This window comes from Brachyhypopomus gauderio, chromosome 10, assembly GCF_052324685.1.
Source record: "Brachyhypopomus gauderio isolate BG-103 chromosome 10, BGAUD_0.2, whole genome shotgun sequence".
NCBI lineage: Eukaryota > Metazoa > Chordata > Actinopteri > Gymnotiformes > Hypopomidae > Brachyhypopomus > Brachyhypopomus gauderio.
The window spans coordinates 331,643-349,899 of NC_135220.1; the positions used below are offsets into that span (position 1 = coordinate 331,643).

At 44.2% G+C, this 18,257-nt stretch overlaps 4 protein-coding genes across 4 annotated transcripts; 1 reads left to right on the forward strand and 3 right to left on the reverse strand.

The window, feature by feature from the left end:
• Positions 1-1,411: 1,411 nt before the first annotated feature.
• tmco4 (transmembrane and coiled-coil domains 4) lies at positions 1,412-9,444 on the forward strand. Its single transcript, XM_077018414.1, has 15 exons — positions 1,412-1,530; positions 1,642-1,809; positions 2,065-2,170; positions 2,288-2,462; positions 2,576-2,603; positions 2,721-2,850; positions 3,837-3,934; positions 4,129-4,272; positions 4,576-4,695; positions 6,298-6,462; positions 6,586-6,722; positions 6,923-7,007; positions 7,210-7,327; positions 7,410-7,527; positions 8,531-9,444. The coding sequence occupies exons 2-15, from the start codon at positions 1,770-1,772 to the stop codon at positions 9,008-9,010; spliced, it is 1,944 nt and encodes a 647-aa protein (XP_076874529.1). The 5' UTR covers positions 1,412-1,530; positions 1,642-1,769; the 3' UTR covers positions 9,011-9,444.
• htr6 (5-hydroxytryptamine (serotonin) receptor 6) lies at positions 9,190-12,856 on the reverse strand. Its single transcript, XM_077018419.1, has 3 exons — positions 11,492-12,856; positions 10,716-10,850; positions 9,190-10,142 (listed from the first exon to the last, which is right to left on the reverse strand). Exons 1-3 carry the CDS (start codon positions 12,413-12,415, stop codon positions 9,786-9,788), a joined length of 1,416 nt encoding a protein of 471 aa, XP_076874534.1. The 5' UTR covers positions 12,416-12,856; the 3' UTR covers positions 9,190-9,785.
• A 1,222-nt stretch (positions 12,857-14,078) lies between these two features.
• Positions 14,079-15,343, reverse strand: micos10 (mitochondrial contact site and cristae organizing system subunit 10). The gene is made up of 4 exons (XM_077018422.1): positions 15,165-15,343; positions 14,689-14,736; positions 14,499-14,608; positions 14,079-14,303 (listed from the first exon to the last, which is right to left on the reverse strand). Exons 1-4 carry the CDS (start codon positions 15,226-15,228, stop codon positions 14,295-14,297), a joined length of 231 nt encoding a protein of 76 aa, XP_076874537.1. The 5' UTR covers positions 15,229-15,343; the 3' UTR covers positions 14,079-14,294.
• Positions 15,344-16,297: 954 nt separating this feature from the next.
• Positions 16,298-18,248, reverse strand: sike1 (suppressor of IKBKE 1). The gene is made up of 5 exons (XM_077018421.1): positions 17,633-18,248; positions 17,424-17,529; positions 17,138-17,280; positions 16,940-17,053; positions 16,298-16,773 (listed from the first exon to the last, which is right to left on the reverse strand). The coding sequence occupies exons 1-5, from the start codon at positions 17,789-17,791 to the stop codon at positions 16,657-16,659; spliced, it is 639 nt and encodes a 212-aa protein (XP_076874536.1). The 5' UTR covers positions 17,792-18,248; the 3' UTR covers positions 16,298-16,656.
• Between the last annotated feature and the right edge of the window lie 9 nt (positions 18,249-18,257).

Sequence of the window (18,257 nt, forward strand, 5' to 3'; positions counted from 1 at the left end):
CTCAGGATTGTAAGGATTGTGTTTTTTTTTCTTAAGCTAAACACACAATTATGGAACATGCCCTAGAGATCAAACACAGGAAGAAGACAGAGCACCAGAGAGAGGCTGTTCACACCAGGAGGTTATATCCCATTTTTAGCAGCCTTAATGTTCTCAGGTTGGCATTAATGATTGCATGTAATAAATACTCAGGTGGAGGAAAATGCAATGGAAAAAAAAGTCAACGATGACTTTCTTTTATTCATATAAAGTACCCCTGAGTTTCCAGTTTCATATATTCATATAATGATCATTGTTAACCTATAAACTGTATAGACAGACAGACAGATAGACAGACAGATAGACAGATAGACAGATAGATAGATAGATAGATAGATAGATAGATAGATAGATAGATAGATAGATTATTGACTGGCAACAGACACTGCTCAACAGGCCTCTCCCATCGTTAGTGTATCCTCATCCTTTAACACAGGTTATTTCTGAACTGCAAATCCGGTTTTTAAGCCTCCCCCATGGAGGGATAATCATCCGTTCTAAGCATTTTTATAGGGAGTGATGAGACATGTGACGATACATTTACAATATGTCCTGACCAAGTCCTAGAGTAACCACCATAAACAGGATGTTCTCTGTAAATGTTAGGGACGGTCAACCGCACATGACCGAGATTTTTTACTGAAGGTTCAGGAAATCATTCTGATAAGCTATTGAGACTGCAATGACAAGTACAGTTGGCTTTTATCCTGACATCCTGCAAATGTAGACCTAGGTTTTACCAGACATCAGGCAGGGAGAAAGAGAGAGAGAGAGAGAGAGAGAGAGAGAGAGAGAGAGAGAGAGAGAGAGAGGGAGAGATCCTCCTGCATGAAGACATATACTTACATGGACACATTGGGCTCCAGTGTGATAAGTCATCATCTTCTTGAATAAACTGCACAATCTTTACTGACTACTTTATTATAAAGCCATTTTCAAAGCTCAAAAAGTAATTTCCTACAGAAACAAATCTGAGTCTACCAGCAATACTCACATCTAGATACTCTGGACCAAGTGTCCTTGACAATTCATTATGACTGATAAGAAACTGGCCTTCTAAACTAATGATTTTTAGCAAATATTTATCTTGAAATATGAGACTCAGACCAATTACTATCCTAATTTCATAATCTGGTATAGGCTATGGCAACGAGTAACACTCGGAAGTAACACTTCAATTTACAGGCTGTCAACCATTTATTTGACTGCTACCTCTTCAACCATCTAGACTTCAGCTTCTACATTTTCTTGCGTAGATGATTAAGATCCCTAAAAAATAACTGTTAATGTGCATACTGTGAATTATGCTCTCAGCATCTATGTCACATTCCCTGTTCCCGAATTCTGCGAGGTGGTTAGTTGTCAAGTTTCTCTCCATTATACAGTGGCGCCCCCTGTCGGCGGTTCCTGGTTCGCGCACGTTATTTCAGACATTTTGCCAGTCTAATACTACCACGTCAGACGTTATTCGCCAAAGTAAAGTTTGATCGGGTGTGTAGCTAGCTACATATTTTAACTACGTATATTGCAAGCTTTTATTTGCGTATAGTTTTGCAAAAACGTATCTCACTGTAACTTACAGAAGGTTAAATGAACCTGTAGGTTACAGTAGGACACCACGGCTGGGAGGACCTGCAACCTTTGGAAAAACTGAACTTTAAACTGAAACTTCACCAGTCGTTCGTGTTTTCATGGATTTAAAGAGTGCGTAACACCGCGTTTGTGAAAGCATGAACCCACCACAGCGAGTTACTTCGGGTATACCTCCAGGTAATATGGACACATTTTAGCTTAAGCTAGGTTAAACTGTTATGTTTTCTCAAACATTTGTCGCTTATGCTTGTAATGTTGATCTGAAAATGTACCTCACAGTCTGCAGACGCATTGCCACATTGCTGTGATTAGACTTATTAGCGATTTTTTGCTACTATTCACTAAGCTAAAATGATCTAACGTTCACGTTCTGGTGTATTGGTCCTTTGTTTGCACATGACACACACTATCCTACTTTAACTTGTACGTAAGTTGCAGAAGCGCCTACCTGCACACAGCTGACGGAGCCAGGTCGCTTCGCACACGCCGCCTTGTGCGGTGTGTCTCTTGGCCAGCTGTTTCCAGGACCCGAACAAAGGTAGTGCTGTACAGATGGACTGAAACGTGCATTACTGTTGATTTTATTACTTACTGGGATTATTATTTCAGTTTTACCAAATACCTTTTCACAACGTGCGTCTTTACCTTCGTGCAGGACGTTTCGGGAGCAGTACCTGGCAGGTGTGGTGCAGTGGCTGGGTCTTGATGACTCTGTCATGCCAGTCATGCAGGCCTTTCTAGCAGGTCTCGGGTGTGAGGGCAGTGACACCTTCCTGACCATCCTACAAGCAGAGCCTTTGCTGAGCAATGGAGTGCTACCTGTTGTACAGGTATGTTGGAAAGGAATATATCTGGTTATCCTTTAATGTGTCGTGGACGTGGGTGTGTTTTTTTTTCTTCATTCTCCTGCACTATGAATGGTCTTTTTCTCCTTCTTTCTCAGGACCTTCTATCATTCTCAGTCAAAGATGGTGAGGGTTTTCTTTTCCCCCCACTTCCTCCTGTACCCTGTACATCATTTAAAACCTGTTGCTGTAGGTCCAGGTTTGTAGTACACTGGTGGACCCCCAGTTGCTCTCTTTCTCCAGGCCAGTATGATGCCAGGGCCCGTGTCCTCATTCGACACATCAGCTGCCTGCTGCGTGTGAGCCCTCGGCAGCTGGACGAGTTCGAGGAGACGTTGGGAGAGCAGTTGAGCGAGGGGGTAGAGGAGAGCGAGTAAGAGTCTAATCCCCGCTGCACAGGGGGACTCGCGTAATTGTATCCCATACATTACAAATGGCCAGGGCTCTTAAGTCTCACGCATTGAGCGTGTGACACACGCATTTGACCGTCTTCACACGCTCACACGCCACACTTCCGATTTCACGTGGCGAGAAAAAAAAATCTAGTTTATTTACCTCCGATCCATATCTATGTCGCCCTCCACTGGCGACCGATCGCGATATATACAAACCACCACCCCCCCTCAACATCTCACGTTTGCCACCAACCCCCCCATCCCCCCCCCCCATCCACTCAACAATTAACGTTCCCCCCCCCCCCCCGTCAACAACTCTCACACTCTGACATGACTCCAAAACTTGAGAGCCCTGCAAATGGCATACAGACGTCATTCATTTACTGTATGCTAGGCCAGTTTCCCAGACACAGATTAGGCCTCATCATGGACTAAACTGCAATGCTAATGGACGAAACACCTGTAAAATTCTTTTTAGACTTGGCTTAAGCATAATCTGGGTATGGGAAACAGGCCTGTTAATTTTTTCAGTACTGTAAGAGTTTTCTTGTATATTGTGTTTATTATTATTATTTGTATTGTTGATGTGTCATTAAGGCTTCTTAAAAGTTCTAAAAACGCAAGCCAAATGCAGCCTATTAATGGCCAAATGCCATTAATAGGCACAAAAAATATTGCAGTATCGTCATGGATTCGTATGAGCAGTGTGCATTTCTAACCCATGAGCTGTCCTGCTGAGTAACGACACTTACAGTCTGTGTTTCCTACTCCTGTGTCACATTGCTTTCCATTAGGATCCATTGCAGCAGTAAGTACAAAGTCATGCATGCGTTTGGCAAATGTTAAAGTTTTGCTGGTCAGCTGTTTGGCTTTGTCATCAAAACTGGGTCCTGTTACATGATGGTGAGATGACACATTTGGGGCCCACATCCTCCTTCCATTACACACTCTCGTTTTCCCACAGAGAAGAGTCGTCAAGAAGGAGGAAAAAGGAGAGGGGGCGCAAACTACGCCGTTATTTGTTGATAGGTCTCGCCACGGTCGGTGGGGGCACAGTAATCGGTTTGTCTGTCATTTATATTTGTCTATAATGAATACAGTCCTGCTCTCTCTCAGAGAGAGAGTCAACACATACTGTATACACTATTGTGTGTGCACATTAGATGCATATAGCTGCGTGGTTCTGGTGATCTTTCATTGGCCTTTGGTTCTGTGATGGTGAACATGAAAGCAGACCTCAGATCTTTGTGTGCTAGGTGTGACGGGGGGTCTGGCCGCTCCCCTGGTGGCCGCAGGGGCGGGAGCAGTGCTGGGTGCAGGAGGGGCCGCTGTTCTGGGATCAGCCACTGGCATTGCCATCATGGCTTCTCTTTTTGGTGCTGCAGGAGCTGGTTTAACTGGTGAGTTGATCGTGACCAGAGTCACCAGCAGAGTGCCTACCTTTCATGCCGTAGTAGTTCCGGGAAAAAAGATTTTCAGGAAAATGATTAGAACGTTCACTTCATACGAATTCCAGTTTTATTTTGTGTTATGTACAGACGTTTTTTCTTCTATTAAGTCGATTTTTTGACACAGGGAACTGAGCCCATGCTTGGCGGCATGTGCTCTTGTGTTTTTGTGTCTTTTTTGTTGTTGGATTCATCTCTCTGATTTTGCCATTTCTTGCCTTGCCATCCCCGTCTGTTTTTCTCTGTCTTTTTCAGGCTATAAGATGAACAAACGAGTGGGTGCGATCGAGGAGTTTGAGTTCCTTCCCATGAGCGCTGGGAAGCACCTCCATCTGACTGTGGCTGTGACAGGATGGCTCAGCAGTGGCAAATACAGTTAGTGTTCAATAAACCTTAAGAACCAGTCACTACACATTACCAGAATACTCCTCGATCGTTTAGAGAACCAGTCACTACACATTACCAGAATACTCCTCGATCGTTTAGAGAACCAGTCACTACACATTACCAGAATACTCCTCAATCATTTAGACAACCAGTCACTACACATTACCAGAATACTCCTCGATCGTTTAGAGAACCAGTACCTACACATTACCAGAATACTCCTCGATCGTTTAGAGAACCAGTCACTACACATTACCAGAATACTCCTCGATCGTTTAGAGAACCAGTCACTACACATTACCAGAATACTCCTCGATCGTTTAGAGATCCAGTCACTACACATTACCAGAATACTCCTCGATCGTTTAGAGATCCAGTCACTACACATTACCAGAATACTCCTCGATCGTTTAGAGAACCAGTCACTACACATTACCAGAATACTCCTCGATCGTTTAGAGATCCAGTCACTACACATTACCAGAATACTCCTCGATCGTTTAGAGAACCAGTCACTACACATTACCAGAATACTCCTCGATCGTTTAGAGAACCAGTCACTACACATTACCAGAATACTCCTCGATCGTTTAGAGAACCAGTACCTACACATTACCAGAATACTCCTCGATCGTTTAGAGAACCAGTCACTACACATTACCAGAATACTCCTTGATCGTTTAGAGAACCAGTCACTACACATTACCAGAATACTCCTCGATCGTTTAGAGAACCAGTACCTACACATTACCAGAATACTCCTCGATCGTTTAGAGAACCAGTCACTACACATTACCAGAATACTCCTCGATCGTTTAGAGAACCAGTCACTACACATTACCAGAATACTCCTCGATCGTTTAGAGAACCAGTCACTACACATTACCAGAATACTCCTCGATCGTTTAGAGAACCAGTACCTACACATTACCAGAATACTCCTAGATCGTTTAGAGAACCAGTCACTACACATTACCAGAATACTCCTCGATCGTTTAGAGAACCAGTCACTACACATTACCAGAATACTCCTCGATCGTTTAGAGAACCAGTACCTACACATTACCAGAATACTCCTCGATCGTTTAGAGAACCAGTCACTACACATTACCAGAATACTCCTCGATCGTTTAGAGAACCAGTCACTACACATTACCAGAATACTCCTCGATCGTTTAGAGATCCAGTCACTACACATTACCAGAATACTCCTCGATCGTTTAGAGATCCAGTCACTACACATTACCAGAATACTCCTCGATCGTTTAGAGAACCAGTCACTACACATTACCAGAATACTCCTCGATCGTTTAGAGAACCAGTCACTACACATTACCAGAATACTCCTCGATCGTTTAGAGAACCAGTCACTACACATTACCAGAATACTCCTCGATCGTTTAGAGAACCAGTCACTACACATTACCAGAACGTCCCTCCATTGTTTAGAGATCCATTTGTATTAGCAGATAGAAGCAGGACGCCTGTTACATGTTGTAATAACATTGTTGTACTTGCACCATTCATGCTAAGAAAGTGATCGCGGTCACCTTACGTATGGGTTTGCCTGTCACTTCCTGGTTCATGCAGGTTCCTTCCAGGCCCCATGGAGCAGTCTGGGCGCGTGTGGGGAGCAGTACTGTCTGAAATGGGAGACGCGCTACCTGCGAGACCTGGGCTCTGTCCTCGACTCCCTGTGGGACGGTCTGGTCAGCATAGTGGCGCAGGAGGCTCTGAAATACACTGTGCTGTCAGGTGGGTCTTCGAGGGGGAGGGGGAGGGGGAGGGGGGGATTTGGGGGTGGAGCCTGTGCTCTTAGTGTGCGCATCCTTAGAGTGTTTTTCCGGCTGAGTGTTTGTGCTCTCGCCCCACTCGTAGGCATCGTCACGGCTCTGACCTGGCCGGCGTCCCTGTTGGCGATAGCGAGCGTGATCGATAACCCGTGGGGAGTGTGCCTGAGCCGGTCGGCCGAGGTGGGAAAACACCTGGCCCAGGTCCTCCGCAGTAGACAGCAGGTCGGTGGGGAAGTTTCACAGGGGCAAAAAAAAAGTGTTTCTTCTATCTCGTCTTAATAGCTTTTCCACCCACGCGAGCCGATTGAAGGCGAGAGGTCTTCATCCTTTGGTGACTGCGTTCCAGAGCAGAAGTGCTGATGAGGTCCTTGTTCTTAAACACCTCTGTTCTTTCTCTCTCTCTCCCTCCGCTTGAATAAAAGGGAAAGCGGCCTGTCAGCCTGATCGGCTTCAGCCTTGGAGCACGAGTCATCTACTTCTGCCTGGAGGAACTCGCCAATGATCAAGGTAACTTTTTTGTTGCGCGCCGGGGAGGCGGACATTGCAGGATTATGTAGCGGCGCTGCTTCTGAGTCTGTCCTTTGTCTTCAGTGAAGGATGGGGGGGGGGGGGGGGTGACGACGGTTTAATTTGCAGCGTGTGGGCTGAAACCGTGAGCCGTATCTCTTCCCACACGTTGAAAGACGTATCATTTCTCATTATTGGCCAGGTAGTGAGGGTGTCATAGAGGACGTGGTTCTGCTGGGAGCGCCTGTGGATGGATCCGAGAGATCTTGGGAGCGCATCTCCAGGGTAGTTGCTGGAAAGATCATCAATGGATATTGCAGGTTAGGATGAGACATGTTGTATGTATACTTAGCATATGATGAACATTCTGGGGGCAAAAAAATTTGTATATTTTTCTGTCAGAGGAGATTGGCTTCTTGGATTCCTGTATAGAAGCTCAAGCGTTCAGCTGTCTGTGGCCGGGCTACAGCCAATCAACTCAAAGACTCGGCGCATAATAAATGTGGATTTGTCATCTGTGGTGAGTGGCAACATATGGAACATTCCCATAGGAGAGCAGCATGTTATTCCTAATACACATACTTGAAAAATTATTTTGGAGAGAAATAAATGCCCCCAACTAAGTATAAATTTTGAATGATATAGCATTACAAGGTTGCCAGTGTGCAATTGATCAAAAGCCATATATCTGGATCTGTTATAGCTGTTATATACTTTAAAATTATGATTCATCAAAGGCCAGCCACAAAGATACCACCAATTACATATAAACTTAGTCAAATTAATTTACAGAAAATCAAATCAAATATATAGTTGTATAGCGCTCTTCACAACATATGTTGTCACAAAGCGCTTTACAGGATTTACAAGGTTAACAATACTATGGGTCCAAATCCCTAATGAGCAAGCCAAAGGCGACAAAGACTCAAAAGGGAACCCATCCTAAAAACTAAATTTAAGTAAAATGTTTGTTATATAATTAATTTAGGGTTAGACAAAATCATTGAACATGGTTCTTCATTTTCAACCTCATTTTGCACCACTTCAGCAAGGCCAAACAGTGTAGAGGCCACCCAGCCTAGAGGCCACCCAGCCTAGAGGCCACCCAGCCTAGAGGTCACCCAGCCTAGAGGTCACCCAGCCTAGAGGTCACCCACCCCTTCCTGTTGGACTGCACATAAAACAGGAATCCATCTTAAGAGTAAAGAAAGGAGTCTGTGATCAGTAGTGCACTTGCACTGGGCACTGAGTTCATGTTGAAGCATAAGAACCTTGACCAGGGACAGAGCAGCAGCAAAAATTAAATTTATCTGCAGGCAGTTTTGTAGACTTTAATGACGTTATTATGTGTACAAGCACAGACATTATGCAGGAATCCATCTCACCAAAAGATTAAGATGAATGGTTTATGCTTTAAACCAAAACTGAATAAATTCTGTGATGAGGAATGTAACTTTGCTCAGTAGTGCCTACTGTTTTACCACCCCCACATTGATAAAACACTAAATACATCTCTTTCCCAGGTCAAAGGTCACTTGGACTACGTTCATCAGATGGACACTATCCTTGTAGCAGTTGGTGTTCCTACCAAGGAGGGTGCTGGAGCTATACCTGAACATCCTCCAACAGTTATAACTCAGAGAAAGGTGAACTCTCCAGAGGAGCGGTCAGCCAAAGACCATGGACAACAAAAGGAAAACTCCCTGACAGACTCAAACAAAACTGAGGAAATCAACACACAAGAAAATTTTACAAACGCCGAAGGACATGAACGAAGCACAGGGACAGAGGACGAGGACGGTTGGGACATTCCAGACATATCTGATTTATTGGACTCTCTGAGTGACTCTGACCCGGTTCGAAAGGACAGCAGCTCCTCCAGAGAAGGCACTGACTCTCTGTGCCAAGGGAGGGAGAGAGATGAAGGCAGCACGAACACGGAGACCGTCTCCTGGGACTGGAACACAACACACTGGACTACAGAACACACACCACCCAACTGAGTACAGCACCCAGGACCAGACAGCCAACCGCAAACCATCTGCAACCTGACTTACACAAAATATGCAGATTCAAACATCAATTTTAAATTAGGGCAGTAATTTCCAGCACTTGTTCTGAACTACTAAGCTCTAAAACATCTTGATTCATCTCATCCGACAGTTATGGGGCTTTTCCTGAGTTGTGGCAGGTGTATTCGAGCAGTGAAAACAGGTTCTTCAGGACTGGAATTAGGATGCATTGAGGTTAGAACTGGAACCTTGCTATGTTTAAACCTGTTAGAAATTGTTAATATTAAAATATTTCTAGATTGTAAAAAAATGGAATATGGAAATTGAGCCTTGTGGAAATTGTGGTCAGATTTTCTCACCTCCTGGGGTAAGAAACTACAAAAAAAAAGTGTTGACTCTTAATTAAAGAACTCATTACAGCTTGACAGACAGGAACTTGACATTGTGGTGGATATTGGTGATATTCCTTTCACTCTCCTCTTCCTTATGTTGTTATGGTTGTAATGATGATTCTAAAAGTGTGAGATGTGTTGCAGGCTCTGTAATTACGTGTATTCATGGTGTGATGTAGTCTTGGTTTGGTTATCTCAGCACCACCCCCACACGCTTTTGGCATGGGCGACATGAACAAACAGCCTAAATGGAATATCTTAACATCCATTTTTCCCCCTTCTGTCTTAACATATTTCATGTGTAAGCTATGCTAAGCTCTTCTCAGCAAAAAAAAAAAAAAACACGCTTTGTTTCACCTCTCGGTCCTTCAACCTCAGTCTAGCGTTTCAACCTGGTTGGGCAGGAGCAGAGGCAGGTCAATCTCGCCGTGCTCCGCGTCCAGCAGGTTCACGGCATCGGTAGCCGTGGCGGGCGGCTGCGGGGGCTCGGAGGCCAGGGAGGGCGGCTCGGTGGGCAACTGGGGCTCTCCGGAGTTGCGGAGGGAGAGGGAGAGCGGAGGGGACTGGCGCCGGGGGGCGTGGGAGGAAGAGCAGCAGGCCAACAGGCGTCCCAGAGCTCTCTTGAAGTCTCGCATGAACAGGGGGTAGATAATGGGGTTCATGGTGCTGTTGCAGTAGCCAAGCCAAGTGATGGCATCAAAGAGGGAGGGTGGGATGCACTCGCACACCGCCTGGGCAAACGAAACAAACAGGAGGTCAATAAACAGCAGTTTGGAAGAGTACGAAAAGGTCATGGGCGTCTAGCTTCACCGGAGGAGGCGGTGGAGGGAGAGGCTTGAGAGGAGAGGAAGAGAGAGAGAGATGGAGAGAGAGAGAGAGAGAGAGAGAGAGAGAGAGAGCTGTTCACACACCATATTGAGTGTGAAGGAGGGAAACGCGCGCCCAGAAGCTCTCCGTGTCTGCTGTTTTCCGTGGGAGAAGAGAGGGACACAGATGGGCCGTGAGATGACTGAATTACTGAAAGCGGGATGGGTATCGTTACAAAATTAAATGGAGGACTTTCTATTTGTCCATCCTTGAAATGTCATGAGCTCCTGCATTGATTCTGAAGCCAATGTGTACAGTTATCATTATTTCAACCACATCGTGCCTTTCAAGGAATCTTGAACACAGGGATGTTGGGACCTGTTCAAAGCAAATCCAAGAACATCGAATATTTGTATCAAAGGTTGAGACATTTTCTAGTAACCCCACCACAACCACCCCCCAGCATTCCCAAAGCATAACAAGTTGGGGAGGCTTACTTGTGCCATATTGGTGATGAAGAAAGGCAGCCAGGCGCTGAAGAACAACCCCAGCAGAACTCCCAGTGTCAGACTCGCCTTCATCGCCCTCTTCCTTTGCCTGTGTGCCAGACGGCGCTCACTGTTCACTGACAGCTGGGAGACATGGCACACATGTTCAGAGAGACCTCGCCAAAGTTGGGATTGCAGAACGCTCCCATGGACGGCAATCATTTGTAATCCCGCTCTCGGGCCCCCGAATGCAGCGGTAACTCTGCATATAGTAAATGTCCTTATAGTAAATGACACCTTCCACGTTTCCAGGGCCTTCAATTTTACCCTCAGTGTTTGTCTTGTATGTCCTGTACATGTTTTACTTGCTTCCATGCTCACACATCTGCATACTCCCACTCACAGTGTTTTTCTTCAGTACTATGAAATGTTCTCTCATGCCCTTTTTTATTTAACATTTTTTTTATAATCTGTCTCCTACATCCATCCATTTTTTATTATTATATGAAGGTCATAGGTGTATTCGTTTTGAGAAATTCAGCTACACTTATTATAGCCTGGAAATTTCAGTAGATCAAAGCAGAAAGGCAAGGCTATCTGCTGCATGACCGAGTGAGTGCACACTGCATCCTCTCTCCCTCTCTTTCTCCCACATGGACATATATATGCATACACCTCAGTAATGCTTTCCCCATTTTCGTTTATCTCAGTTTGCCTCGTTTGTACTGTTGCTATCCCTGCCACCCTCATTCTCCCCTCCTCCGCCTGGTCCTGTGTGTTCTCACCGGAGCGTGGCGCAACGCTGGGGGGTCCTGGTGGCTGTAGTCATCTCCGTCCTGGGCTACGTGCGCGAGCGAAGGAGGATGGAACGGTTCTCCGGGCGAATGGTGCGGGCACTGAGGGTGAGAGAGGGCCTCCACCTGACGAGCCTGTCTCCTGGCGGCCAGCAGGATGCGGCAGTAGGTGAAACAGATGGCTGTGGAAGGCAGGAAGAAGGTCAGGAGAGTGGCCACCAAGGCAAAAGGGAGGGTCACCCGCAGACGACACTGCAGCGACAAGCTGCCCGACTCGGAGATCTGGAAGTATGAAGGTGGATAATGGGCGCTCTGCTCTGGGCTCGTGGCGTTGGCCGAGCCGCGCCCCGAGTGGTCGTGCAGCCGGCCCAGGCTGTGCCAGTCCATCTCTATTGGCAGGAAAGAAGCTAGAGCGGCCAAGCTCCAGGCCCCGCCCACAAGCAGCAAGGCACGGGGCGGGGTCATGCGCTGCTTGTAGCGCAGGGGGGATATGATGAGGAGATAGCGGTCCAGGCTGATCACGCACAAGTTGAGGATGGAGGCGCTGCAGCACATCACGTCGAAACAGAGCCAGACAGGACAGAAGCCCGGAGACAGCACCCAGGTTCCACACAACACGTTCAGCATGGCAGGGGGCATGACTACCAGAGCCACCATCAAGTCTGACAAGAAGAGGGAGACTAGAAAGCAGTTGGAGGTGCACCGCAGTGAACGGTGGGCAAACACCAGACCTATCAACAGGATGTTCCCGCAAGCTGTCATCAGAATGATGAGGGACAACATGATGGCTAACAGCCACGGCCCGCTGCCACTGACGCTCCACACGTCACTGGTGTGGAAGTTGTCACTGAGGCTCTTGTTACGGTTATGATCCACACCTGATGCTCCTGTCAAGGGCACAGCGATGTCGCTCATTGTGGGAGGCGTCGGTTAAAAAAAATGCCTGCGGCCTCTGGTTTCAGTGAAGCACTTGCACATCCGGGATTTTTCAGGCACATGGAGTTCAAAGTGTCAAAAGAGAGAGAGAATATCTCCAGGTCGTCCGTCATGAAGTTGAAAACAAAGAATCTTCAGATCTCATTGCAGGTGGAGTGTGAGCAACTCAGGTGAGGAAAGAGATGACGCTCCCTACTGTTGCAACACCTTCCATCTTCCTCCTGGCAAGGTTTGTGTTCTCATCAGATCAGCCGCTGTCAATCAAACATTACAGCATTCAGGTGCTGCGAGTCCATTCAGCACAGAAAAAGAGCTAAGTGGTAAAATTGCACATCCTTCCTTTCTATGTCTGGCTTCTTCCAAGCTTAGCACCAGTGTGAGCAATTCTGTGCTTGTCAGTGCGCTTCAAAGCTGCGTGTAATGATGACACTCATTGGGGGAGGGCAGCTGAGAGGTGGGTTTCAGTGTGAGTTAGTGTGTGTATGAGAGAGAGGGCCGCGCTCCGAGAGCAGACGAATCAGGTCTTCTCATTTGTAGCACCTGGAAAATCATTAAAACAAAATGTTCTGAGGTCTGGCTGTGGGTTTGGGAAACAATGCTCATTACACTGAGAGTGTCTCATTCCTCGCTCATGTGTCGTGTATTGTGGCTTGTGAGTGACATTGTGCCTGCAAGTATTCTACAGGTACGAGCATTATCTTGCTCTTCCTCTCAGCTCCTTATTCTTCATAATCCCTGTGTCTTCCACTCCAGGATGCCTCCAAGCTCAGCGTACCGCTGCCTGAGACGGAACGTGTCTGAGCATTGCATTCTTAATGCTGCTTATGCATATTCACAGCCAGTGCTAATTTTGAATTAATGGAGAGGTGCCAGCAACGTAGATATTTTTAACACAATAGTAATATAGAAACATTCAGGCCACACAGGTCTTATAAATTTTTTTACACAAGGGATTATCCCCCCCTTTGGCCAAGATAATTACTTTTCCATGATTTTTAACACATTTAAAAATTATTTCATCCAGGACATTCATTGCACATTTCTTTTTAAGCAACAGAGTTTAGAGTTTCGAATACAGTATGTCAGTGACCTGGAAAACATTAAGCAATAATAGATTATATTTACCTTGCTGATAATGTGAAATTAAATGCAAAAGACAAACCTCTACCAGCAATCGAAACTCATCCTTCTAAAAAAAACAGTGTTCAGTGATGTTTCCTTAAATGTGACATTAATTACTACAAAACTCAAAAGCTCAATACAAATTTCAGTTATGAGCATTTTTCTTAATGGTTTGGTTTAATCAAAAAGCTCTATCCCATGTTCCCCTTGTGATAAAACCATACAAAAATGCAAATTTGTGTAAAAGATTGTTCTAATCAAGAGGTACTTCATCGCTGCGTCACTATGGAGCTACTAGAGGCAACTTGTGACTTGTCACAGTGCCAAAAATTTTTTCTACACATACACCATGTTCAAGATAATATGAACATTTTGTGATTATGTACAAATGCTCACTTGATACTGTATTGTGGCATCCACTGTCAAGGAACAGTCTTCTGTTGCATTTGTGATTTTGTTTTTTATGAAATACACAATTTACTGAACATATAATATTAATAAAAATGACACTGCAAATCTGTTGGTCAAAATAATCTTTTATAACTGTATTTCTTCCTTGGTATATCATTCTGTATATTATTTAATAACTACTTTTCTCTTAACAGTGCAACTTAAAAAGGACAGAATGTCTTTTTGGAGCACATTGAAACGATAATGGGTGAAGTTCGGTCCACAGAAAGTGTGTCAGCTTTCAATGAGCGATGAAAACCTGATGAAATCCTTCACTGATACAGCACTACTGCTTCTGAAAGAGATGAGAACATTGTTCAGCTCCCATTTTGATTCAACAAACCATAGATTTACAAAATACACACAAACATGAAGTAAATGGAAACATCTCATCTTGTATTGCTTTGAGACCATACTGACAAACTGATGAAAACATTGTAGTGTTGCATTTTGATATCAATAACTGATTCAGCTTGCTGAAGTCACTGACCTTAGTTACATTACTGTACAGTAGATATGGTGATCTCAGGTCGTGCTGGCAGTTGGAGTAAGCCATGCCCAAACCCGCTCCTGTGCCAAACGCAATTGGCATCGTTCTCCCTGCAAGTACAATTGAAACAAAAAATGTTTAATCTTAATTATCCAATAAGAAAGTTGTGACTGTAACTGAAAATACTCACGTTTGAAGAATACAACCGAGAAGACGATTCCTAAACCAAGACCAGCCCCTACAGGAAATAAATTAACATTTTTTAAGAGAAACGATACAAAAACACAAAAAGTCAGCGACTCCACCAGAGTAAAGTTGCATAGAGGAGGTTAGAAGTGAAACACACAGTGTCTTTAAATACAGCATCTCTAAGACAAGGCGAATGTCTAATGTCACGTTAGGCAGCCCTCGACATTAAACGGGTATAGCTAGCACTATACAAAACTATACTATACAAAACCGATCCTGTAATTGATCCTAATTCAATTAATAATCATAAATTGATCATATATCTGGCTATCCCAGCTGGCTGTCTTGTTGAGCTCCATTTAAGTGTTAGCAAGGCTACAGTCCAAACGCGCTAGCCGGCTAGCTAACCTAGCTTAGTGAAAACGCATCTGTGTTATTAACTGGCGGTGCCAAACAATACGCAATTAAATATCTTACCAATTTTGACAGCGCAGTCTGAAAGGCAACGGTCCCACTTCTGCCGCAGATCTTGTTCAGACATACTGAAGTAGACGCTGCTAAGAGGCTAAAACGAACTTCGTATTAGAAGGATATGCTGTGCTAGCTAGCTCCGTTAGCAGGAGGTCACCTATACAGAATCGGTGAAGCGCCACCTACTGGTGAGGGTGTGTTAGTGGGTTGGTCGGAGACGAGGACACGTCGTTAGTCGACGAGGACAGCAGCTAATTGCACATAACTGTACAGTATGTTGTGCACACATGTCAAGATAAAACTTCAGGACTCGAGAGATGAGGCCTTATGAATAATTTTCCATTTCTAACTTTTTCGGATTCAATCATCCACACAGGTAATGAGATTCTTTATGGAGGACAGAACATAAATTTAACCTGAACAGTATAGGAAAGTTCAAGGATTCATTTCAATAGTTAAAATCATAATGGGTCATTCAAAGAGAAGGCCATATAATTTTTTTTAAGACACGTTTTGAATTATTGTTTATATGATTGTATTTAATCCCATGTCTATTAAATGAAATAAAACTCAAAAATACTGGCCCCAAATCTATTCATTCCTTTTGACTGCTGGGTGGGTCACTCTTAAGATCATTATGGACGTTTTTTTCAGGCTAACCGAAAAAGTCAGTTAGCCTGAGAAAAAGTCAGTGATTTTACCATGGTTAAGTGGTGCTAACTTTGTCAAATGCTCATCAACCATACCATCACACACTAAGTCTGTGGGCCTATTACACACACCTACATTAAGTCTACTCTTATATCTTATAAAATAATATCCAGTAGTAATTCACCAAACTGTTTCCTTATAGTGGCTTATCTGGCATTGCGCTATAGGCTACAAATATATTTGATTTGATTGTCTGCTTTCTGGTTAGTTTCAAGAGACGGCTTTTCTTAACTGAGTATAATGTAGATTTCTTTTCATGGTTACAAGCACAATGGGGCTAAAGCTCTCACAGCCAATGAGTATGGAGACATATCTTTATTTATTTTTAGTTTATAATTTTTATTTAAAAATTCAATTCAACAAAAAAGTATTTTTTTTACTCAGCATCATCACCAGTGTTTCCATGAAAAATTGTGTGCGCATGTTTGTGTGTGTGTGTGTATATATATATATATATATATATATATATATCTCAACATTTTCTGGGGATTTGAACATTGTTGTAAGCACCTTAAATTTAAAATATTAAGTATTTTAATTTGCCATAAGATATCTACATAACTGTCTACTACATAAACTCTACTTCCTGAGAAGAACAGAAAAAATCCACCTCTATTTCTACATTGCAGAAAAGTGCAAAAATGAACAACAGGTTGAACTGGGCAAGGTCAGCAATACTACTAACACCATAACTCAGACGTTGGTTAACACTTGACCTGAGATGTTACAACAGAAATTGCACTGAACTGTAGCCACAAACAGTAACAACTGATGTCACTGGCCGTCATCACTCATCAGCAACCTCAGGTTTGTCCTCTGTGTCTGGTTGGCTGGCCTCTTCTATTTGTGGTTTCAGTGAATTCTTACTGATGGCTAAAAGATCACGAAGCTCCTTGTTTTCAATCTGAATTAAGAAGAAAATTAATCACATTTTGTGGGAGAAACCCTGTGACCAGAAGCTCTGTGACAACAACTAGCACAATAGTGACACAAAATGGTGTGCTTGTAATTTCACAGCAAAACTAGACATTTTAATGCAGGCATTAGCCAGAGACAGAAGACATCATTACCTCAAGCTGAGCCAGCCTCTGTTTCACAGAGCAATAATGCTGGTCGTCCACCTGGACAGCCCTACGCATCACCTGTCCCATCTCACAAATACGCTCCAACTGACACTGTACCTCCTGGACAAACCACAAATACGTTGTGGGTGATTTTACAAAATAGACCACATGACTGTATTAGGGTATCAGATAAGCAATATGCACCTTGGAGTGATCCTCATGGAGGCTGAGCACAGGTTTGGTGTCCAGTTCCTTCCTCCCCATCATCAGCTGAAGCATTTGCTTGCGATATCGACCCATAATCAGCTCCAAAGCATACTGGTGCTCTTCTAAAGACAGGCAGAGTTCTGTGGAGCAGTGGGAGGAGCAAACACCGAGTGATCATTCAACATGTTAACATGTCTGCTGTACATACTGAATTGAGTCAATTTCCAGAAATGCATTTTCTAAGAACATTGAGAACATTGTAGGAACATTGTAGGAACCATGCCTCTGTTCTCTTGTTGAAGTTCCTTGATTTGAGTGTTCTCCTGGGTCAGAAGAACGTGGGGTTTGTATTTAGAAAGCTCTTGATATCCCGTGCTTTCTTCGGGGTACTGCAGGAAAGGCAGGTGGTTATACAGTGAACAAGTTTAACTTTAATATGAGACTGTGCCTCTCTGCCACCTCTGACTGTGTTCCCTCTAAATGCTGACACACCTTATCGGGGAGAGCGTTTCCAACCTCCTTCATGCTGTGAACTCTCTGGCTGAGGACGTTTGACTGCTCGATCAAGCCCTCGGCGGCCGTGTCGTGCTCCTTCAGGCGCTCCAGCAACGTCCGGGCGTCACACAACATCTTCTCTAGTGAGCACGACATAGCGAGGTTCACGTTACGCACCGGACGAGGCGACAGTGCGGGATGACCGACCTGTTTACGACCGACCTGTTTATGTTTACTCCAGCTGGTAAACACTGAATTAGCTCAGGAAGCTAACTGGCTAGATAGAGTAAAATCAACTGTGTGGCTGAAGCCTAGAGATGTAGTCAGCATCGTTAGCCACGTTTGTTCTTTGTCTTGCAGTAAAACATCAGATTTATTCAGATTAACAATTACAAATATGTCACAAACACTCAATTGACAGGCAGCTCGGCTAACTAGCTAACCAGACCTGTCGGTTCTACGAGAACAAGTGCACACTCTTTTGACGCATTTCCGCTATTTTGTTTCAACCAAATAAATCCTTTGTTTTTTTCGTCAACAACGAAACAAAACATTAAGTGATTCCTTTATTTGTGAACGATTAAAAGTGGCTTTAGTTCACTTGACTAAATTATTGATATTT